Source organism: Gadus morhua, chromosome 23 (assembly GCF_902167405.1).
Source record: "Gadus morhua chromosome 23, gadMor3.0, whole genome shotgun sequence".
In the NCBI taxonomy this organism is placed as follows: Eukaryota; Metazoa; Chordata; class Actinopteri; order Gadiformes; family Gadidae; genus Gadus; species Gadus morhua.
Window position 1 is genome coordinate 4,038,529 of NC_044070.1, and position 25,000 is coordinate 4,063,528.

The 25,000-nt window shown below is 45.0% G+C and overlaps 1 protein-coding gene across 1 annotated transcript in view; it reads right to left on the reverse strand.

Moving 5' to 3' along the window:
• vav3 (vav guanine nucleotide exchange factor 3) overlaps positions 1 to 25,000 on the reverse strand; it is a 74,602-nt gene that overhangs the window by 11,623 nt on the left and 37,979 nt on the right. Inside the window, exons 11-23 of the mRNA XM_030348328.1 lie at positions 23,326 to 23,394; positions 22,210 to 22,296; positions 22,008 to 22,093; positions 21,425 to 21,557; positions 11,636 to 11,745; positions 9,213 to 9,314; positions 8,217 to 8,308; positions 6,191 to 6,213; positions 5,592 to 5,625; positions 3,059 to 3,189; positions 1,323 to 1,388; positions 696 to 730; positions 175 to 291 (exon numbers count right to left, since the gene is read on the reverse strand). Of these exons, the coding sequence (XP_030204188.1) occupies positions 175 to 291; positions 696 to 730; positions 1,323 to 1,388; positions 3,059 to 3,189; positions 5,592 to 5,625; positions 6,191 to 6,213; positions 8,217 to 8,308; positions 9,213 to 9,314; positions 11,636 to 11,745; positions 21,425 to 21,557; positions 22,008 to 22,093; positions 22,210 to 22,296; positions 23,326 to 23,394 (1,085 nt within the window). The remainder of the gene's footprint in view (positions 1 to 174; positions 292 to 695; positions 731 to 1,322; positions 1,389 to 3,058; positions 3,190 to 5,591; positions 5,626 to 6,190; positions 6,214 to 8,216; positions 8,309 to 9,212; positions 9,315 to 11,635; positions 11,746 to 21,424; positions 21,558 to 22,007; positions 22,094 to 22,209; positions 22,297 to 23,325; positions 23,395 to 25,000) is intronic.

Here is a 25,000-nt window from a genome sequence, read left to right on the forward strand (position 1 = left end):
GACGGATCAAGAATGTTTGTTAAACCCACAGATTGTATTGAACTAATAAACAAATGAATTCCTACAGCTGGAGATGCAAAATATATGCAAAAATGTTAGAGGAAATATCTGAAGGGGTCCAAGAGGAGGAACAATTACAAGGAGAGGAAGGTATTGCATGAGCAGTGCACTGACTTGATGCTGATGGCGTACTCGGTAGACTCGCGGCTGCGGTGCCGGACCAGGTAGGTGCTGTTCCCCCGGTTGAGCAGCTCTGCTTCTGCTTGGAATCGCTCCATTGGTCCTGCGAACCTGTCAGTTAAAGACACAAACACATCGGGGCAATAAATAATACACTTTCAGATTATGATACTCATACAATGCACAATAGTTGGCTTTTGTTTCCTCAAGAAGGTACACAAAAGCAGCCATGACCTTTTATAAGTGTTCATTCCAACAGTTTGTCACAATTACTTTTTTCTGAAGTTTGCTCAAGGGATTTACTGAATAAATCGGGAGGAGATCGGGTATGACGGAATCAATTCCCATTCCACACTGTGTTCAAATTGTGATACAATCCGTCTCATTCTCTGGTCGTGTTCAACACACAGGAGGATAATAACCTGATCAGGTTCTGTTTTTTGCTGTGAAAATGTAAAAACATCCAGATGGAAAATTCAGAGGAGAAAAATTATGAAGAATGGTTGTCAACATACCAAGGCTGTGCGGAGTAATCGACAGGCTTTGGAACCTGGAGGAAAATAAAAAATGAGAGGCTTCACATCAGAAATATATTGTTTAAATTATCCCATAATATCCATCATCTTAGCCATATTACCGGCCAGGATGTAGCAAGGTTCCAGTGCAGTTTACTACTTTTCACATTTTTCCAACACCATTAAAGCAACTTACAAGCAAGTATTAAGTATAATGATGTCTTTACCCTAACTCTGACCGCACAGACAATACAAAAAGATTTTCTGTAATTCAAAATAATTAATTTCCATAAAGGAAGCATTGCTGTGCTGCTGCTAGATGGCTATAAATAAAACAACTATTCTGAATCCAGTCTAAAACAGGAATTACTTATTAACTGTTGAAAAGCATGCAAAGTCCCTTATGCTCAGACACACGGAAACACAAAGCATACTGCAGGGCTATTTCCTGTGATTCCAGATGAAGAAAGACTCAAGAACCCGCTACCACTAACCACAATCAAACCTTTGAACCTTCTTCTAAACATTATTGTGCCATACATTTTTTCAGAGCAACAGAAATATTTTTTCTTTGTTTGTATAAAGAAGTGTCATTTGGAGGGAGAAGAGAGGAGAGTGGCTGCTTACACATGGGCACGGCTTGACAGCATCACTTGGAAAGAACCCAACCTCCTTCGTCGTTAGGATTCTACCCTGGAACCACATAGAGAGAGAGAGAGAGAGAGAGAGAGAGAGAGAGAGAGAGAGAGAGAGAGAGAGGATGAGGGGAAAAGGGGGAGAGAGGGAGAGAGGGAGAGGGGGAGAGAGGGAGAGAGAGAGAGATAATTGCGTTACGCACACCTGGCTTACTCTGTCTTCATAATTTAAGAGCAATTAGGGTTAGTACACAATACTGCACGCACTCACAGGCCCTGGATCAGTAATGCTGAAAGATAAATTAAGATTGAAAAGAAAAAGAAAACGACTAACTGCTTAGGGCGAGAGAGAGTGAGAGAGAGAGAGAGAGAGAGAGAGAGAGAGAGAGATAGAGAGAGAGAGAGAGAGAGAGAGAGAGAGAGAGAGAGAGAGAGAGAGAGAGAGAGAGAGAGAGAGATACTCAGTAAATGCATGGTGCCCCATAATGTTAAATGGAAACTCATTGATTTAACAACCCCTGTGAAGCTGTGAGTGTGTGTGTGTCTGTGTGTGTCTATACATATGTGAGCATTTGCACTCTTATGTGTCTGTGCATGTAAGTGTGCGTTCATGCCAGCGCGTGTGTCTGCATATGTGTGTGCTTGCCTGGCAGCATGGATACATCAATACGTGTGTGTGTGTGTGTGTGTGGGAGTGGGTTCTATTTTGGGGCTTCACATTTAAAAGAAAGCACAGTATGGTAATCTCTATATGTGTCTAGGTGTTGCTAGGTATTGTAACCATGTAGCCACAAGAGGCGCTCCTGGCTCACAAGGAGCCCGGAGTCATGTTCCCAGGCCATTCAACTCTTTCTGCACAGGAGACAACGTTTTTTGTGATCAAGGCCTCAGGGCCACTTGCAGTTTTTAACAGATGGGGATAACAGATCGCCAGCTATTGAAAAGATAAACATGGGTGAGCATTGAGGAGCAGATAAAAGCCCAGCTCGGGACGTCTGTCCTAAGGATTGAACACTTGACTTTCTAAAGCCAAAGCACTGTAGCCAATTGATCCTGAAGGTATCTTGGATGTGTTTTACTGGGGTGCACTTCAGCTATGGTACAGATACTATATGGATCCAGATGGTCCAGGTGTGTGTGATATGTGTGAGTATGGATGATGAGATGAGAGAGTAGAGGGAGAAGGCCTCGTAGCTCATTGTCAGCATGTTTGGAAAAACTGCCATTGGGGCTTTAAGAATGAACAAGACCCGTATCAACATAACCAGAGATGGAAAATGATACGTTTGTTGTTTGCCTATGGTATTAGCATTGACATAACATGAGGAATTCATCCTATTAGCAAAACGAAAACTCACATATGTAAATATTGTATTCACATATGTTTGGGTTGGTAATTAAGAATAATAATGTTGGTTGTTTCCATTTGTATAGAGAGACACGAGGCAGTGCAGAGAAAAGAAGCAGATAGAGAGAGAGACAGAGAGAAAGAGAGAGAGAGAGAGAGAGAGAGAGAGAGAGAGAGAGAGAGAGAGAGAGAGAGAGAGAGAGAGAGAGAGAGAGAGGGAGAGAGAGAGAGAGAGAGAGAGAGAGAGAGAGAGAGAGAGAGAGAGAGAGAGAAAGAGAGAGAGGAAAACACAGAGAAAGAGAGCGAGCACCATGATGAGAAAGTAAGAGCAAGAGCAAGAGCAAGCGAAAGAGAGCAAACGAGAAAGAGAGCGAGCATACCTGCCACCAGGGACTATGGATGTCTGCGTCGAGGAGTTCTATGATGTTGCCGGCGTGGATGGTGAGAGGGTGTCCAGATGTTGGACTAGGCATGCCAAAATAGTTCCTGACGACCAGCATCTTCGGCAGACCTACGAATTGAGCAAGAAAGAGAGAGAGGGTTGGCGTACGCCGAACTTCACACGCTCTCCAAGTGTCATGGCTCTGTTACACGCTTCGTTTTCCCTGCAACCTCTGTGATCAGGTGTATGATGGGATCTCACGGACGGTGCCTCCAGGTTAAAGTGATGAAGGTAGACTGATCGGATCGCGGCTGAGATCCGACCAATGTGTGAGCCAGACGACCTCCGTATGCGACCTGGCACATCTGCGGTTAACAAGGCAACCGAGAGCCATTAACATCTGACACACAAGCTGTGTGTGCAAGTTTCTGTCCGTCCACATGGGAGTTCCAAAACTAAAAATCCCCTTGGAACAAAGTCTTCCGACAGTTGCTGCAAAAATAGTAACCGGAACACCTTCAACAGTTGGAGCATCATAACGATCTGCCATTTGGGTGAACGGCAGAGATAGAGACAGAGAGGGCCAGAGAGAGAGCGAGACAGCCAGAAAGCCAGAGACTCATACCTCTCATCCCGGCCTTATACATCCTAATAGAGAGACTGACTAGAGAAATACTCGACTGCCCTAACTGATACTGCAATCCACACCACTGAGCTGGTGGCTATGCTTGGAGTAGGCTTTGGGTGTGTGCATTTATGTGTCTGCATCTGTGTGAGTGTGTGTGTGTGTGTGTGTGTGTGTGTGTGTGTGTGTGTGTGTGTGTGTGTGTGTGTGTGTGTGTGTGTGTGTGTGTGTGTGTGTGTGTGTGCGTGTGTGTTTGTGTCTGTGTAATGTTTGTGTGTGTGTGTGTTTGTATGATTTTGTGTTTGTGTGTGTGTGTGTGTGTGTGTGTGTGTGTGTGTGTGTGTGTGTGTGTGTGTGTGTGTGTGTGTGTGTGTGTGTAATGTGTGTAATGTGTGTGTGTGTGCGTGTGTGTTTGTAATGTGTGTGTGTTTCACAGCCCTCTACATTGCCAATGGCAATCATTTGGACGACACTTATAGTTTCTTATCATATTCCAGTTCAGCAGCATTGCAGTTTGGGGCATGTCCTTATCTGTGACCTAGAAAAGAGCCATAAAGGCTGATAGGATTTGTCCACGCTTCTTTTCTGTTGTTGTTGTTGTTGCTTTTGTCTCTCATAATGTACAATGACGGACATTATTATAATCAGCCATCCAGGGACCTTGGAGTTAAATTCCAACACATTTGCTGACAAAAAGGTTGTGGACAAGCAGACTTATACCCTATAAAAATTTGTTCAGGCAAGGCATCAGGAAATCTGTCACTCAAGACTCAAAAAAAGAGTCTGCACAGAAAACGTCGATACACTTAAGAAAAGTGATGGTGTCTTTTACTACTGAGATGCTCAGAACAACACTAGACAACAACACTACACACCATCAATGGACACATTGAGTGAGTTTTGGCTACAACCCTCCTTCACACTAGATGATGCTACCATATGGCTAAGAGAGTACTACCAATACTTAGGATTTCAACTCTCCACTTCCAGGAGGGGTCAGGTGACAATGGTACTAGCCAGCTAGCCGGAAACATCTTCCTTGTTTTAAAGATCCCATAGTATCCTTTTTAAGGGTTAATAATTGCATTTGAGGGTACTACTAAAATTGGGTTACATGACTGTATGTTAGAAATACCCGTCATTATTCTCACACTGTTCATTTCAGCAAAAACAATTTTCGCACCTTTCAAAAACGGTCTGATTTACATCATGTCGCTTTAAGTAGTTTTAATCTCACGAGTAGCCCAGCCTATTGTGATTGGTCGAAAGACTTTGCGCGTGCGTTGGCAAATTCACCCCCCCAAGAATTTACCAACCGCCCACTGCAGTCTGACGTCACACTGTTACGGAAGTAAAGTTTGATGGCAAACAAGCTGTTTCACACACTTATTGAGGGGTGTTCTCGGGGGGTGCGAATACTGCCCTTGCTCGGGCTTAGACTTTTCTAGCTTAGAAGATAAATACATGTTTACAAAAGCATGATATAACCCCTTTAAAAGTCCTTTAACGAATGTGAAAGGAATCTGAAAGGGTTTGGATGGGTGGGATGTGGGAGTGAAATAAACTCCAAACAGGAGGGAGATGATCGCATCGCTTTGAAAATAAAAAAACAATAATAAGTAACATCATATACAAGTAAGCACTGGTGCAGATGTTGAACGGTGAGCACCGGCACCATCTAACCCATGAGTTATTGATTTGGAATGACTTATTGATTTGGAACGCATCCACGGGTCAATACGGTCAACGGTCTTCTGCAGCGCGATGCAGAGAAAGGATTGAGGTGGGCGAGGGTGCAGAGAGTTTGAAGAGAAATAAGAGAGGGAGAGAAAGGGTGAGAGAGAGAGAGAGAGAGAGAGAGAGAGAGAGAGAGAGAGAGAGAGCGAGAGATAAATATGGGACTCACCAGGGTCTTCTTCTGTGCTGCTCCGTGTTTTAACCTAACATGGTCCAAACAGAGACACAAAAAGTAAGACGCATACAAAGGGACTGTTAATACTACTAACACATGTCCGCACAGCCAATATATATAACAAACACTCATATTAATCGACACACACATGCACATGACTAGACAACTGCAAGCATGCAAATTAAGCGTGCACGGACACACATATGAACACATTAATTATATGTTGTGCATGCAAACAAATAACTCGAAAGATGAGATTCATTTTTAGAAGTGCTCTAGGCCTGGGAAAGGTCACACCACTTCTGCTACAGTTACACTTATTCCTCAGCTGCCATCTTATAGCGTTATTTAAACCACTCAATTCAATAAATATCATTCCCAGTCACACAGTAACCAAACTGTCTCTGCTTGTGTGAAAGCTGGACTTTCGGCAAAGCAGCCAACCTGGCTGTGCTGGACAAGGTCCAGTGACGTCTCACCAGCCCAACCTCTGCTAGGGGGACACAGTCCCAGGGCGAGCCCCACACACATCGGCCTCACACACACACACACACACACACACACACACACACACGTTTAACGGAGTGGCTTACCTGAGTTTTGATGGAGCCGGGATCTGAAAGAAGTTTGAGAATAGGCATAGTGAGTGACACGGACACATACATACACAGAGTTGTGTACGCGTTTACACATGCTTAGAAAGGCTCTTGGGAGCGCAGCAGTACGAGCCAGCCTCATTAGAGAGGGGAAGGTGGAAGCGGGCCGTTTGTTTTGCTGCGCGGCTTTGAGCTGACAGCCAAAGTAGGGGAGGTGCTAACTAACACTGAGGGAAGACCTGTGTGCACTTCAGTTTGTTTCTCCACCAGCTTCTTTCATGGGCTCCCAGAGGAATGGGCTACACTCCCCACTGGGTACAGACATACACGCATGCTCGTACAACACACACACTCACACACACACTCGTAAAATATGTGCAGTCCAACAAACACACACTTACTTACACTAACAAACTTACACACACACACACGCGCACACACACACACACACACACACACACACACACACACACACACACACACACACACACACACACACACACACACACACACACCTATAAACTGGCCTGTTGTTAAAGCAAACTTTGAACCTGCACACAAACACACACACACACACACACAGTGAGTTGGAGCTCCAGCACACAAGAAATGGAAGTGGAAGAGCTCAACAAAATACAGTACACACACCCACACCCTCACCCACACCCACACCCACACCCACACACACACACACACACACACACACACACACACACACACACATGCATGCATATATGCGCCCTCAATCATACATAGCTGCCTTCTATATGTCTGCAATGTCGGTCTGTATGTAGATTCTTCTGTATGTGTTAGTCTATAAGTATATTTGTTGTTTTATATGTCTTTTTACACTTTTTAACAACTGTGTGTAAGTAAGGGAGCAGCTCCTGGTGCACTACCTTGGATACCATTGGTAATCGTTTGCAATGTCCCTTCTCTCAAATAACTTGACTAAATCAGGTCTAGCATGTTGTGAGTGCAGAGATAGTGTCACATGCACCTCCTGTCACAGGTCGCAATGCTGCAAACACAACCCTATAATTACACTGTCCCCGTGTGACTTCCAGCAGCACAGGTTTTTACTTCGCTGTTGGAATATTTTGCTGTACAAAAAGAATGTCTTTTTGTACAGTTTATAAAGCTACACGGGCAAACTTAAGACAGACCTGGACAGTGGTGTCCATCCGCCCCAAAACATCTACCTGCTGAGAGAGAGGGATACTGCTACCGGAGTAATGAGAGCCAGGATTCAAACCGACACCCACCAGTGTTCAACCCCCCCACCCAAGGCCACTCAGCAAGCTGTGGCGCAAATCTACTCAGGGACAACTCGCACCTCGGTGGGAGCTGTTGCCGTGGAGACCCAGTACCACGGTGACAGATGCATGGACCAACAAGAAGTGGCACCTTGCCACAGGGAATTTAAAACTGTGCACATTTACACACACACACACACACACACACACACACACACACACACACACACACACACACACACACACACACACACACACACACACACACAGGTTGGGCTTATTTCTGACATTTGAATGATCAGCTATTCTTATATTTAAGATTTTCCCTAATTCCACATTATTTATCAAATGGGCATTTATCAATAATTTATTATTGTTAATAAAATAAAATGTAAACGACATGAATCTTATAACAATAAGGAAAAGTGGTGTTCTCTGTCAGAGCACTCCCTCCGAGCGAGCGGCCTTGGTGAGCTCTGTGTGCACCAGGGGCTGTAGAGCGCACGCTGCTGGATTGATAAGGGAATCGATTACGATAAGGTCAATGAGGAGGTTGTGTAATATGATGACAACACATGCAAAAGCCCTGTGCTGTACATTTTGCACCAGTGAAACCTCAGTGAAGTTCATCACACCCAGTACAATGTACAGGTTGGTCCTGCAGACATAGTCCTCTAAATTGCCTAGTGTAGAAATGTGTTTGTGTGTGTGTGTGTGTGCATGTGTTTGGCTCTGCATGCAAGTGTGTGTGTTTGTGCGTCTGTCACCTGTTTTACCACAGCCGCCAAAACGGCCGAGGCATTCCTTATGGGCTCCAAGTCCACACTTTGAGCACATGTAGCCCTGGTTGAAAACACCCCTGAGATAGAGAGTAAGGGAGGCGATAGGGGAGGGAGAGAGAGAGAGAGAGACATAGGGAGGAGGCCAAGGAGAAGGAGGGAGTGAGAGAGAGCAATCTGTTATCAAATGTTGCATCAAAAGACGATATTTGATGAAGTAGATTCCCTCATTGCAAATCCCCTCAGTGTCCTCGCACTGAGGGGCATATGTGTGCTCACTCACATCCGCACACACACATGCAAGTGGTCATAATTGTTTGCCCTGCACTGGTTAGATCAACCTGTCTTCTAATATTCAAATTTTACAGTCATTTATCTACTTTTTTTTCTAAAGCTACTCATAATACTTATCAAAGCATACAATCATGATTGTAGTAACTACAGAAATTCCAAGTACTTTCTAAAAAAACGAAAAGGTTGGTCGAGGTTTTAAATGTAATCAGTGGTATGGTTCACCTCCACAAAGTTAAATTTGATTTTTTGAGAACAGCAGATCTAGTTGTGGATTATCCCACTCATACCATCACCACTTGCGAACTGTTTGGTCTCAAAACAAAAAATTATTATAGGTATTCCCGGAAAACAATAATGGTCAGACTTGACAAGAACAATGATCTGACTTATGCCTGGAACAAAATCAGTTAACATGGGATTGATATGGAACACAGACTTTATCTTATTACTTTAGCAAATTAATCTTTATAGAACTTGGCGATGGAAAAGTTTGTCATACGTCATTAGCTCAATCATTGCATGAATTATATTCTATTCTGTCCAAGCAGATGTTTGGATGCTAACTATTAACTATCTCCTCAGTCAGCACGAGACAATCTCCTCTGTTGTTGTTGACTCTATGGAACAGAACTGTGCTTTGGGTCCTTAAACCTGGGAAATGCAGTAAAGAAGGGGACATGGGGCCCTCACCGTAGCAACATGTGGCAGGAGTTACAGGACGTTATCCTGTCGAAGGTGTGCATGCGAAACTCGTGGTTGTTGCTGGTGCCATTCTCTGGGTGGATGTTAGATCTGTGCAACAAACGATAAACTCAAGTTTAATGCAGGATTGGAAGGGATCTATGTACAAAAAGAAGAAGAGATGATTCAGCATGAATGCGGGCAACACTTTTGATTCCACAATAAAGGGATTAGCTGAACTTCGTCAGACTTTATACCTTCAATCAATCTTCAAGCTAATTTAACCAAACACAAAAAGATGAGAGCATAATTAAAGCATAATCCCACAGAAATATAAAAATAACAAGATTTAAATGACCCTATCAGGATCATATAAGAAGGTGTGGTACAAGGTATATGATGGTAGGAAGGTCTCTTACAGAGTCCTTATATGTTGAAATCTTCCTTGGCTATTGCATCCAGAATGATATATGTGGTTTGAAGATGGCTGGGGTAGCTGGGAGATGGACAGTGGGCAGGCAGAGGGATTCAGCCTCAAAAAATGGACCTTGCAACCAGAACCTGACCCACTGGGCTGGAGGAGAGTTGAGGGTGTTGACGGGTTGGCTGTTCTGGCTTAACAATTTACCGACTCGCAAAACCTTAGAGCATTGTACATCTCTCTTCCTGGGCTAGTTTGTGGCCTGGTGCTTCAATCCATCATAAAAGCACCATTAAACTGGGCTTATTCATGGGCAGCCATTTTGCATTATTTGACTATTGTGATAGATTGTAAGACTTAAAGTTCTTCCTTGGATTCACAGCGTCGATAAATACAAGAATTGTATTTTAGTGAGCATATTCATTTTACGTAATTTCAGCTCAGCTATAATGATTGGAATTGCGCTGATGGCATTTTATGTATGAAAAAAGCCTTATCCATTTCCCTCACCTGGTTTCAATGCATCATGGCCATTTTGTAGAGAGAAAATGTGTTGTTCTTCTGGGATTGCAGAAATCACGTAATATGTGTTTTCGTCAAGGAAGCTTGTCATGGGCAAATGTATATGAACTTGAGGTTTTCTTTTGAATTAGATACAATGAACACTGTGTTTGTGTTAATGTAGCATTTCCTGGACACTGAGCCACTTTAGACATTGATCAATGATGTATAATTTAAATGATGTCTATGTTTAAGTCTTATTGTCTATATACATTTCTACTACACTCATTGAGTATATTAACAAATCTATATTTTTTGTTATTGAATTCTGAATCATATGTTTAAATATCCGTTAAGCATCTAATTGTTACTTTCCATTAATTTGTACCTGTAATACCATAAGTGACACCTGGCTAATTCATTAAGTGATTAATAAAGAATGATTTGAGAGAACAGCTCAACTCATCACGTCCAAATGTGTTTCTCAGCTAGACGCTGCTGTAATGAAACAAGAGGATGTCCCATCTCCCTTTCAAGTGTTCCTTTGAACAGATATGTTCAAACGAGTTGCAGTTTGTAGCCTCTTAGGGTGTGAAGACAACTGCATCAGTATTCAGTTCAGCTCCTGTCACCTGCAACTAAAGCTAAGTGAAGTTGAGTAAGCTGTTATTAATGGCTAATTTACTTTGATGAAGCATCTTTGGTTTTTCCATTTCACGTGAATGACATGACCCTGCTTCTGTTCAAACAGTGTCACTACCTAATCCCGCTCAATCCATGATGTATTTGAGTCATTTTGAGTTTCGTTATAATCCATGTTGAGACTAGACATTTAACCCAAATGCATCTTTTGTTTCATGTTTTATTGGTGGGGCCAAATGACACATGTTACTAAATGTGTAATTTGGTCTTATGTCCTATAATCGCAGGTTGAAGAAAAAACACACACATTAAGAAATCCTCCTCATTCTGCCTGGTTCTGTTGACAAGAACCCCAGCTGGAATGATGCACATGTTGTGTTAATATGTACCGGGCCGGGCACATGGCAGCAGATACGGAACACATTGGGATCATCACAGTGGTCGCCTTATCATCGAAAACAAGAAAAAAATAATAAATCAAATTGATATGCTAGGTACGGCTTGGGTGTAGTCTGTACAGAACGGTGATGCCAGGCGCCTGCTGGTATTTTGACAGCAGTGTTAACATTTCTATAGCGCAACTCTGCCAATTGCTCTGCTCGTCTCCGGCCTAACTCGAAGAGCAGGACGAACCAGGACTCTTGTGTACACACAGAAAAAGGATTTTATTACTTATGATGCTCTGTGCAGACATGGGCATGTGTTCACACACACACACACACACGCATGCATGCACGCACGCACGCACGCACGCACGCACACACACACACACACACACACACACACACACAGACACACACACACACACACACACACACACACACACACACACACACTCAGGCATACTCATAGACACGAACATACTCACATAGCCATGCTGAACTGGTCCAGCCACTTCTTTTTCAGCTCTTTGGTCTTGAAGAAGAACTCAAAGCCAGTCTGTCCCTGGTTGTGCGTGAGGTAGAAGACATAGGACCACTGGAACAGAGAAGATTGCCAGCAAAAAAATTTACTTTACGCTCTAACTAACACATTCATGCACACAAATGATGATTTGTTTGCGAGAACAATAATATATTCACTGCAAAAAACCCTTTATTCAGCGGGTAAAGCACACAAAGTGAAGCATCGTCTATATGCGGAAATGCAGTCTTTGCTCTTGTGATCCTAAAATGTTGCTCGCTCTGATCTTTTTTCTGCTAAGACGGAGATATGAAAAAATGTTGGTAAGTTTCCTCTGAATTTCCGGCAGCATGAGGGATCAGTGTGCCCACTTGCAGTATTAGGCTTGTTTCGGAATTAAAATGCATTTGAAAAATGCCTCACAACATTGAGCAATATGCCTTTTATTGTCATAAAATTAGTTCAGTGAATGTATATTATGTTTAGTAAGTCAGTTAAACTGCTCGCAGCGTTTTTTATGCTCATTTGGGGTTTTGAGGGACCATATCGGGGTACGTTTGTTAGGAATACCCCTCCCCAATTGTTATCGCATATATCCATATGCACTTGTTTACGATCTATGGCCATTATTTCATTTTCTGTAACATTCCCGCCTATATCCTGCATTCCTACATGAACATGTTATATGAACACAATATTCTGAACAACCCCAGAAATGATTGATTCCTGTGATAGGAGCGGGACGCTGTGATTAGGTACATTAATGTATACAATGTTAGCACAGTTCACATTGCATACGACATGATGAGTTCTTGTTTGCACAAACCTAGGTGAGGATTTATCTCCAATAACTTAAGTCAATTTAAGTCATTTACTAATCTAAAGATATATGACTTAGCCGGCTATTACTCCAAACCATAGCGCACTCGCTCCCATAACGACGTTAAGTTGACGTAATTGTTTTGTTTTGGGCATAAACTAGGTTTTACTGTCTAGGAAACAGACGGATATAAGGTAGGCCAGACAGAACGCCTCCCCGAGAGCCGCCAGAGGCAATGAGGAAAAAGCTCTCATGTGTGAGAGGCTGTCCTTCCTGTGTGGGTATTGACTCTTTCTGATGTTAGGTGCAATGAACATGGCAAACTGCATATTTATAGGGACAGGGAATAGAGAACCAGATTAATAGTTATAACCATAAAAAGCGTAACATCAGCCATGTTTGATTTTCAAAGATTTTAGTGTCCATATCGACCACGATAGCAACGATAGAGAACGTTGTATTTGCTGGCGAGACCCTAAAGAATTCATGATTACTTATCAACGTTTAAACTGAATCAGAACGTTTATCACTGAACGGAGATTATGACAATTAAATGCATATTTTTCTCTTGAAATGTATCAAAACCCGTTTTAATGCCAAATCTATATCAAAATATAAAATTTTCCACTGAGAATAAGACGTGTCTTACAAAGTTTTTTGCATACATTTTTTCGTACAATATCATACAAACTGTATGAGGATAAGTTGGCTTTGGCTAAGGTCCACTGTACTTGATGATTGCATAGTAATATGTTTTAAAACAACTGCAAACTGGCTAAGGTGTAGCACAGTGGTTTATTAATCTCCAAAGCATGTTCTGAGAAGTCAGCTCTTGGCAGACACTTGGTTAAATGTTAGCTTGCTTTATGTAGCCTAATAATTATCCAAGCACTTAGGTGTTTGCACTTTCCAGCAATATGCATCGAATCACTTGTTGGGTTACATCATATTCAGGGGTACGGCCATAGCTGGCTCCGCCCACTTAGCAGACACAGTATTTTTTTCAATTTTTGGCAGTGATATGCCGCAATACCAGTACCCATTCTAGACTGAGTCCAGTCAGCAGTAAACAGAGAGGATGTGTGTGTGTGTGTGTGTGTGTGTGTGTGTGTGTGTGTGTGTGTGTGTGTGTGTGTGTGTGTGTGTGTGTGTGTGTGTGTGTGTGTGTGTGTTTGTGTGTGTACACACATGTATGAGAATGTGCGTGTGTGTTGAAATGGTGGGTATCTGAATGATTGGAGAGTAGGAAAAAGAATGGGGAAAAATATAGAGTGTGATTGAACAACTCAGACTACAGGGTAAATAGGAAATAGGGATGCAAAATTGGCGGGGGGTGAATATAAGAGAGCGAGAAAGAGAGAGAGAGAGAGAGAGAGAGAGAGAGAGAGAGAGAGAGAGAGAGAGAGAGAGAGAGAGAGAGAGAGTATGTTTGTATATGAGTGTGTTTGCCCAACGACATTCTGAATAATACGTCTTTGAGACTTGTGGTTGCTGAGGGCTATTCTGCCTTTATGTTCTAACAAATGACTTTTATTTACAGAAGGTGTGTGTGTGTGTGTTTGTATTTGTGTATGTATGTCTATGTGCGCGTTTCTGTATGTGTGTGTGTGTGTGTGTGTGTGTGTGTGTGTGTGTGTGTGTGTGTGTGTGTGTGTGTGTGTGTGTGTGTGTGTGTTTGCATGTGTGTGTGTTAGTGTCGTAGTGTGTGCGTCTCTTGCACACCAAGCTATGTTTATTAAAAACACCATCTGGGTAATAGCTAACAGCTCTAGCTGTTGCAACAGTTCCGATGCTATTCTGGTAACCCACAAGACTATGTCAAATGGCTGGCTCAATAAGAGGTGCCAAATACACTAGGCGCCAAACTACCCAAAATCTGATTTTGTATGTCTGGTAATTGGTTTACTGGGGTTTGTGGTTCCAACTTATAATATTTCACGTGAATATGAAAGCAAGCAATCAATAAAAACATCTATATCATGTTTGTTTAGAAAAAGAAAGCACATTATATAATAAAAACAACATATTCATAGTTATATATATATATATATATATATATATATAGAGAGAGAGAGAGAGAGAGAGAGAGAGGGAGAGAGAGAGCCTTTGATTGATTAGTTAAGTGCGCCTACACCCCTAGTTTGTTTAGAGTGTTTGTTCCCAACCATGGTGTGATTCCCTCGCGACCTCTGTCTTTTGGTATATATGAATGCATGAATCCAACTTGGGTGTGGATGAATTGTCCTTTCCATGCAAATGACTTGACAACAGAGGTGTAATGCTGATGTGCATCTGTATTCCAAAAGGGCTACCCACTTCAAAATGTCTTTACTCATTGAGTCGATGACAACACATACACTATCTAATTTTATTGTAGCCTTTCGTTAAATGTGATTAATTCTGGTTTGTTTCAGAAAGACGGAACATTTGGCTACGCTATAAAATACCTGTGCTTATAAAAGCATTAGTAAATTAGGCAGGCTGATCACATAGGCTGCTTCGAATTACCCTCTTCATCATTCGTGTTTTTTTTTTTAAATAACTGTGTATCTCAAAAACTGCAATGGCTATAATATGTAATCTTGGTACCAAAAGAAAGATAGTATCTGTGAGAGTGTTGTGCAGGTGAATTTATCAACGTGGATACTACTGAGTGATGGAGAACTCACTTGATAAAGATTGCTTTTGCTGTGCAAAAAGCAAAGCATGTGCACAGTAAAGAAATACAATTATTGAAAAATAATTCTCACATGCTTTTTATTTTGTTTGGGATTGGAATTGTCTTTAGTTTAGCTCACAATGGTTAGGATCAGAGGCGCTGCTGGGGGGGGGGGGGGGGGGGGGGGGCTAGCAGGGGCTTAAGATCACCCAGAAAAGTCATTTAGTCAGGAAAAATATTCATGGGAAAATATATTTTTCAATAATATAATAATATTGGAACGGCTCTAGGTCGTGTTGTTGGGAGTTGCATTCTGTTCAATGTCCGTGTTGTGATTGGGTGCTCATTCCCATTACAATGCCCGTCACATCAGCTGCGTGCGATCGGCGGTCTGGGTGTGGCGGCTACGCAGTCCATTTAAGCCGTAAGGGACTCAACGTGGGAGGAAACACTGTGACTCACATTGTTAAAATAATTCAGTCCCACTTCCTGGTATCCGTTTCATTGTTTATTCTTTCTCTTCATGCACACGTTAGAATACAAACTGGTACCAGAGACCCAATCTTGAATTGGCTTGCGTAAGTGCGATCAACAGAAAGTAATGACTCCCAAGCTCACTCTCTCTCTCGCTCTCTCTGTCAATGCCAAAAACAAACAAACAGGTGAATGCAATCACACATGACCACCACTACCACCGCCCAATCCCCGGTGAACACGCGCATCCCCCCGAGTGAGAGCGCAGCGAGCCTTGTGAGACCACAGAACATACAGAACACAGGAGACCAACGTGTGGGGCTCCCATACTGGGTGTGATTGCGATCAGTTCCATATGGACCCATATAAACGTCAACGCAGTGATTCACCGCTTCGCTGCAAATCACAACAAGCTACATTTTAATTGTGCTAACATTGTTGTAACACGTGCATTTCAATTATTTAGCCTACTAGCCTGGAATCTAATTTTTCTCTAGTAATATTATTTTTTACTGTTTGTTGCGTCAAAATGTATTATCACCTGCTATAAACAATCCTGACCCCCCATAGCTCATGCAATCATAAATCTGTATCGACCTCACTCTGACCGTCACTACGGTCTAAAAAGGAATGAGTACATCGTTCTGCCTATCACCGAAACCATATGTCAAAAAAAGTCATGCCCATGACCTCCGGAAGCAGAACCTCCCGCGCTTGTAAATAGCATGGATTGCTACCGGTTCGTCCTCTTTACATTGATCGCCTCACCGGACCAGGTAAGACGTTGATCTATTTTTCAGAGCTATAGCACGCAGCCACAAGATCGTAACCCACGGGTACAGGCGCCTTTGGGTCCCTGTTGATCAGTGTGTGGACTGTGTAGTTAACTCTCTTGCGTTAACGTACAGATCACTTAACGTTGGACTATAAATTGTCTTTTTCGTTTGTTTGGTAGAGCACTAGCGCACCCTAGCCAGCTGTCCGCAGCTGTGCGGTTTGTGTGAGCCCGCTAGGTTGCGTCCGCGCACTGGTGCGGGCCACCGCTGCGCTTTTTAGTTACTGTTTGTGACCAGACACAATGCGAGCCTTTGCGACGCATTTGTGCGTGCCTGCCGGCCCCCTTGCACTACGGGCAGATTGTTTGTTGCCGGTAGTATATTGTCAGAGTGAAGTCTCCCTTATTTAAATCTTTGCATTAAGCCAGCTGGTGCATCCGTGCGCTGGCGTGAGCCACAATAATTTGTATTATTGTAGGCACAATATCGTGTCATATACTTTTGATTTGTGGTTAGCTCCTCTACTGCCATTTATGAAATAGCCAGGTAGAGTGGAGATTCTTATTTTAAAAATAAATAAATAATTATTCATGATTTTGGTGTACTGAATTAGTGTATGCTTTCTGAATTACCAATAAGTGTGCATTGTCATTATTCAGCCAACCTTCAAGTCTTCACCTGGGTGGTCACTCCTGACTTTGCGTCAGTAGAAGTGCTTAATTTAAACAGCACCCTATAGCCGCTGTCCGCAGCCGCTGGGGTAAGTGTGAGCTGGGTCAGGTGTGTTCGCGCGCCCGTGCCGGCTACCAGAGCCCTCTGGTTATTCGGTGTTGGGGGAAGTGCAATTTGCCAGAATGGCCCAACACCACTGCAGAATCTGCAGCGCGGCGATGAGCGCTGACGATGGGCACAGGGAGTGCCCTGATTGCCTGGGGGCCGTCCACGTGCTGGAGGACGTAGGCAACCCCTGCAGTGCAGCAGTTGACCTGTCCAGGGGGGAGCGACTTCGCCGTGCCAACCAGGTGCGTGGTCACGCGCAGGGGGGCAGGGCGGAGAGGTGACGCTCACCCCTTCGGTCGCCCCAATCCCGTAAGCGTGGGCATAAGCACACACGCAGACATTCAAAAGATCAGCAGTATGAGCCTCCCCGTAGGTCTGACAAAGAAGAGACCCCCAGGCCGGCGAAGCGCCCCGCCCCGGCTGAGGCAGCAGGGGGCGGTAGCGCCGAGTCGCGTCAAATCCTCGCAGCCCTCCAAGCACTAACAGAAAGGCTAGGCAGGCTGGAGGAGCAGAGAGGCCCGCCATCCCTACCATCAGGCCAGCAGGGTTTACCCTTACGCAGGCCTGACAGTCAGGATGAGCAAGAGGACGAGGCCAATGATGTGTTATCTCTCCTGGCATCACAGGCCACGGAGGACACAACAGGTGGAGCTGGCCGCGGTGGTGAACCACGTACGGACTCTAGAGATGAGTCCACAGGGGTGGGGGAGACGCCTGTTAGCTCTCTGATGTCCAGGGTGCTGAGCGCCGCTAACATCCTGGGCCTCCAGCCCCCCACACCGGACCCAGTCCCTCAGGGGGGTGTTTGGGATGGCGTCTCGCACACTAGCCCCCCACCTTCTATTCCTGTGGCAGGGGACTACACCAGGATGCTCACGTCCAGTTGGGGCAGGGCCTCGAAGCGGCCCCAGTTTAATGCAGGCTGTCGTCAGCTGGCAATGACTGTTTACCCAGCTGAAACAGGGCTTGGGGACATGCCACCAGTGGAGGCGTTAATTGCCTCCTTGACACCGCTGGGCCCTGCCCGGGTGTCCTCCAACCCAAGTTGCCCACGTAAGGAGTGTGCAAAGACGGATCGTCTGTTCACTCGCTCCTTTAATGCATCGGCACGAGCAGCCCGCACAGGCAACGCTCTAGCTATGACACTGGCGGCTCTGCGTAGGACGCTAGACCCGGTGGACGGTTCAGCCAGTATGAAAGCGTCTCTCACTGGTCGGAGAGCGGACAGCTTGATCGAGACCCTGAGGCATTTTCGGCTGGGCAAGCTGGTTACCGCCAACAGAGTCCAGAGACTGCTGGGCTTGATGGCTGCAGCAGCTGTAGTGGTTCCACTAGGTCTGCTGAGGTCTCGGCCCTTCCAGTGCTGGTTCAATGCTTTCCAACTCCACCCAAGAGACGACAGGCAGGTCAAGCTGCGTGTTTCTCGAGCTTGCATTTGGGCCCTGCGTCCTTGGAGGAACAGGGAGTTCCTGCTCAGAGGTGTCCCCCTGGGGGGTCTTCCACACAGGAGACAGGTCATCTCGACAGATGCATCCCTAACAGGGTGGGGGGCTGTCTGGGAAGGACGTTTGGCAAGGGGCATTTGGCAACCTCCGTCGACATCGGAGCATATAAATGTCCTCGAATTGAAGGCCATTCACCTCGCCCTTCAGCGATTCCTGCCAGCGATACAGCGCAACCACGTTCTGGTGAGATCGGACAACACCTCAGCGGTGTATCACGTCAATCACCAGGGGGGGACAAAGTCCCAGAGATGCCTCCAGGTGGCGGAGGAACTACTAACATGGGCATGGCCTCGACTTGCCTCAGTAAGGGCTGTGCACATTCCGGGCGTAGCAAACAGTGCGGCCGACATGCTCTCCAGGACGGGACCACTCCCGGGAGAGTGGAGACTGCACACAGACGTTGTAGAACAGATCTGGATGCGCTACGAGGTTGCGCAAGTGGATCTGTTTGCGTCAGCGGAAACAACCCACTGCCCAGAGTGGTACTCTCTCAGGGGGCAGGGGGGCAGTTTGGGCCTGGATGCTCTATCACAAGAGTGGCCGACAGGCTTGTTGTACGCTTTTCCTCCGATCCCTCTCATCCCTCAGGTTCTGCAGAGGATCAAGGAGGGCCAACACATAGTCCTGTTGGTTGCCCCACGTTGGCCAGCGAGACCCTGGTTTTCAGATCTGCTCCAGCTACTGCAGGGTCAGCCATGGCAATTGCCGAGCAGGGCAGACCTGCTGGCACAAGCAGGTGGGCAGATATGGCATCCGAACCCGGTCGCCCTGCGCCTTTGGGTTTGGCCAATACAGAGCCCGTCACTGAGCGTTTAGATGCGTCTCTTCAGGAGACACTCAACAACGCTAGGGCTCCATCAACTAGAGCCAGCTATGCGCTCAGGTGGAGAATTTTCTCAGACTGGTGCCAGATTATGGATATTGAGCCAGCAGCGGCTTGCCCTGTGCCTCACGTGCTGCGTTTCTTGCAGTCCCAGTTGGACCAAGGCAAGGCGGTCAGTACGGTGAAAGTCTACGCTTCTGCCATTTCTGCTTTCCACCAGGGCACGAACAACGGGCCTCTCGGGAGGCATCCCTTGGTGGGCCAGTTCTTGAAGGGAGCACGCCGTTTGCGCCCAGCCCGTACCCTACGGGCACCAGGCTGGGACCTCCCGATGGTTTTAGCATCACTCACTGGAGCTCCGTACGAGCCCATTGCGGATGCCGATCTACGCTCTTTGTCATTGAAAACAGCATTCCTTTTAGCCCTCTGCTCTGCAAGACGGGTTGGGCAGCTGTGTGCCCTCTCTGTCAGTGACGATTGCCTTAGGTGGAGGGAAGGTGGCACCAGTGTGTCACTGTGGCCAAGTCCAGCCTTCCTGCCAAAGGTTGTTAATAGGCAGTCCATTAATCAGGTTTTGGAGGTGGATGCGTTTCAGCCCGCCTCTGCCTCACAGGCAGAGCAGGAGAGGTTGCTCACTTTGTGCCCAGTGAGGGCCTTGAGAGCTTACCTGACCCATACACAGCCGCTAAGGGGAGCACACTCCCAACTTTTCGTCTGCTACGGGGTAGCAAAGAGGGGTTTACCTCTTTCAAAGCAGAGGCTGTCCCATTGGCTGGTAGACGTTATTTCCCATGCCTACAAAGCGAGCGGGATGCAAGTTCCGCCTGGTTTAAGGGCTCATTCAACCAGAAGTATGGCAACATCCTGGGCGGCCCTTAGGGGAGTGCCAGCTGACGACATCTGTGCAGCGGCTTTATGGTCTACGCCATGCACGTTCACAAGATTTTATAGGGTGGATGTAACTCGCCCGTCTTCGGTAGGCAATGCCGCGCTCATGTCCATGACTGAGCAAGGTTTTTAAGTTAATTTTTAACAATTTTAACAATACGTTCCTCGCGACCATTTTGGTATTAGTCATCCCTTTTTAGACCGTAGTGACGGTCAGAGTGAGGTCGATATAGATCGTAAGTTACGGATGTAACTATGGATCTGTGAGACCGAGGGATGACCGTCACTATCTTCTGTCGCTCAGAACAGCCTGAGGCGATCAAGGTAGGAGGACGAACCGGTAGCAATCCATGCTATTTACAAGCGCGGGAGGTTCTGCTTCCGGAGGTCATGGGCATGACGTTTTTTGACATATGGTTTCGGTGATAGGCAGAACGATGTACTCATTCCTTTTTAGACCGTAGTGACGGTCATCCCTCGGTCTCACAGATCCATAGTTACATCCATAACTTACGTTCTTTGGCACCACTAAAGGTTAAAAAACTAAAAGTTGAGCATCTCATCTTCCTAGAGTTGTCTCATATGACGGCTTGCTCATGTGTTTAAATGCCTTAAAATGTGTTTGCAATTGGGGGGAGGGGCTTTACCCAGAAATGGGTCATTTCGTGATGAAGAGGTTAACGGGTGAATAAGTGTGAGCTAGCGTGGCTTCGTAAGCTTCCAACGCTTTTGTCTTATATAGCCAATACGTTGTCTTGATTCGTGTTCAAACTAAATGTAATGGTTGGTATAGCATCCAGAGATGTGCGATAATTTCAGCTATGGGTAACAGATGAATTGGTTCTGTCCAAATCAACTTTAGGTGTGAAGCGCCATTTTTCTCTATGTTCTCAAAATGTTGGTGGTTATTGTATGTAATTTGTGTTACATTTGCGTGTCAAACTTGCCATGGTTAAAATAAGACTACTTGTGGTATCTTCCTGGTTGCATTGTCGACATTCAAAGATGCCAATCAGATAACACACTGACCTTGCGGTTTTCCTTTTCCGACGTCGGGCTGTTTGTGATCTTAAAATGGTGCAGGTCGATCACTTCTTTCATCTCGTAGTTGTCCCCCCGCCGTTTGCATACAATCACCGCCGCATCAAACAAGAAAATGTGTCTGTCATTGATCAAAACGAAAACTTATGGTTAAAAATGTAAAAATTGTATGGTTAACATTTAGCTAACCACTGAACAACACTGTGAACCGTATGTGTCATGTTTCCGTTTCACTGTGTTTTAATTTGCAACACCATTGCTTGACATTGACCCAAAGAAGAACATATTGAAGTAGGAGGAAGCCAGGAGACCCAGTGAAGATGCTCTGATAATATGCATATTTATGAAAAAACTTTTAGTGCATTTACCGCCAAAATATCTGTATAATTAATTCAGTTCATTGTCTTAAATCATATATGTTGGCTTGAGCCGTGTCTTAGGGATGTCATTGATAGCTGAAAGAAAGGCTGTTTTTTTTTTTATAATGTGGGTCAGCCATTAAGTTAATCAACTAGTCAGTCAGTCAGTCAGTCAGTCAGTCAGTCAGTCAGTCAGTCTGCCACCAGCTCACCTGTCCTGTTTGGCTCTTTTGTCCACTGAGCTGACACGGACCTCTCCATCTCCCTTCGGGCGTCCATAGTTCCTCAGGGGTTGATTCTACAAAGAGACACACAACGCTTTCATCTCACACTGTTCTCACACACATCTCACAAAAAAAACAGGCCTTGAGCCAAACATAAAACACAAAAGCAGATAACAAAATGAGTGGATACCAGATTTTCGATGGACTTCTGGTACTGGTCTATTTCGCGCAGTGTCTCGTTGTCTCGTTTTACTTCGTTCACGTACTGGGCCAAGTCCTGCAGAAGGAGCACACGGTTATTTAACAATCACCCCGAAACATGACTGCTGAAAGTCCTCGAAAACAGCATCTCTACATTGATAGATCAAATCCGTTCATCAAAACCATCCAGTGAATTACACTTTCAAGGATACTCTTCTCCCGAAAGCAGACATAATCACACCAAATATATGACCCTGGGCTAAAATAAGGCGACTGTGCAGTCAATGGGCTCTCGTTGATTTCCAGGTATAGATTTAACAATGTATGGAAAGAGTGGGACCCTTGGCTACTGTCCAGGAACACTGGAACACGGGTCCTTTAACAGGGCCGGCAGCCATCAACTTCAATGAGCTGGACTAATTAGATAAACCACGTGACTGTGGCAGCTGATACTTCAATACTGATGTGAAATGATCCACATTGACTCAAATACAGGAACAATTTTGTAAATTACATGGTGTAGGTATGATAATAAATGCATAGGGTTTATGCTGATTGTTGAAGTGTGTGTGTGTGTGTGTGTGTGTGTGTGTGTGTGTGTGTGTGTGTGTGTGTGTGTGTGTGTGTGTGTGTGTGTGTGTGTGTGTGTGTGTGTGTGTGTGCGTGTTCATATGATTGACGAATCAATAGTCAAAAAATTACACTTGTTTTCAGGAGGAGTATCAAAAAGAATTATATTTGCACATCCGTACACTTGTTAAAGTCAACTTGCAGGTCACTGGTCTGAGAACCAGCACTGATAGGCTTGTACTGTGTTAATATGTATGACTCATTCACATTACAAATTGTGCAAAACGGTGCTTGCTCATTTGATTGATTTGAGCATCCAAAATATATTAAAAGAAAAAATACGTGTTGTTGTTTGTGAGAATGTTGTTTTCCAATCCTCAGCTTCATTACGTGGGTCTGTTCTGTACTGAACAGTTCTTTTTACAGTCTGAACTGATAACATCAGTTGACATTGCATTCAAAGGTTAGAGAACACACACACACATCTGTAAGCTCTGTGTATTTGCGTGGGCGTCTGTGAGTGTGTGAAACCCACCTTCATAGCGTCCAGCGCTATTCGCAGATTGCTCTTGTCGGCGGGATTCTGTGTGTGTTTGACCAGCTCCTGTTGGATCCATAAACATAAACAGGCATGAGCACACACGGATACACATAAATCAACAAACATAATCCGCAGAGGCCGTGAGGGCCTCCATCATACCCTAAGAAGAATCACAGCGCCAAGGCCAGTCTCAAAGTTTTCCATCTGTCTCCATCGCTGCCTTCCTCGTCCCCCCCCCCCCCACCCCCCCTCACGTCCAGATGGCAGTACTGTGTGATTTGCACCAGATACCAGGAAGGAATGAAAGGCCAAAATGAACGTTAGAGAAAAAAATTTGAATAAATACAATCAATACATTTTGTGATCAAATAGGAATGATTGCAGGGAGACACACATAAGTAACACAAAGTCAAACAGAAGGAAACTGATGAATGGACAAGAACAGGATTTGTTGCCACGAACAGAATGCGTGCTGCAGCTCCCGCCTGACAGGATGGTGAGCTGTGGTCCAGCCCCACCCCCCTACCTCACGATCCTCACCTCCCCCTCCCTCCCCCCCTGCCCCCCACCTGTCAGCCTCACAAGGACTCAGGCCAGGCCACAACCCTGACACGTGCACTGGAATAAAACACAAGGACAGATATGTGCATGATGCATGTATACGTGCGTGCGTGCGTGCGTGCGTGCGTGCGTGCGTGCATGCGTGCGTGCGCATGCAAGTGTGTATGTGCTAAGTGAGGTGGTAAAGGCTGTTTAGGGAGTACCAAGAATAACAATCCTCACTTTCTATACATAATCCCTCCATATTCCAATTGACAACAACTTTTAATTGACTCACTACTTTAATTTGTAGAAAAGGCATTCTTTGCTTCCTCCTTCCTATGTTCTTTGCCTGCTAAAACGTGGTCCGCAGCCCCTCTGGTGGAGATAACAGGTACTGCACCACTGATGAGCCCACTCATAACACATGGGGAGGCTGATTGACAGTGAAGGGACTTTGATAGTTCAGAGCAGCCCTGCTGACTTATCCCATTAACTGCCAATCAAGAGGCTGAGCCAATGAAGGCTCCTGGCTCTCTTGTCTATTTTAACCACAAGTGCATGGATTAATATAGATGGATATGATTAGTCACTGATCAATGTTGTCATAGTGCCCCACACACATTCAGGGGAGTTTGAGCAAGGCACGCACACACACACACACACACACACACACACACACACACACACACACACACACACACACACACACACACACACACACACACACACACACCAATGTTACTATTGTCGTAAATCTCATTGGCCTCTTGCTTTGGATGATTAACCAATAAGATCAAACAGGGAAATAAAACACTGATTTTGCACGTGTATGATGGTTTTGATGCAGAACATGTATTTGGAGACTGTATCTATGCAAGCCTGATGCCGGCAGCAGCAGTTGGTATTGCAGGACTGTATTTATATGGACACAGTATTTTTAAGAGTTAGAATTTAAGGCCTGTATTTATACGGACACACAGGAGGTGGTATTTGAGGACTGTATTTGTGTGGGTTAGGGTTAGGGCTATGGTACAGTGTGTACCTGCAGCAGGAGGTGGTATTTGAGGACTGTATTTGTGTGGGTTAGGGTTAGGGCTATGGTACAGTGTGTACCTGCAGCAGGAGG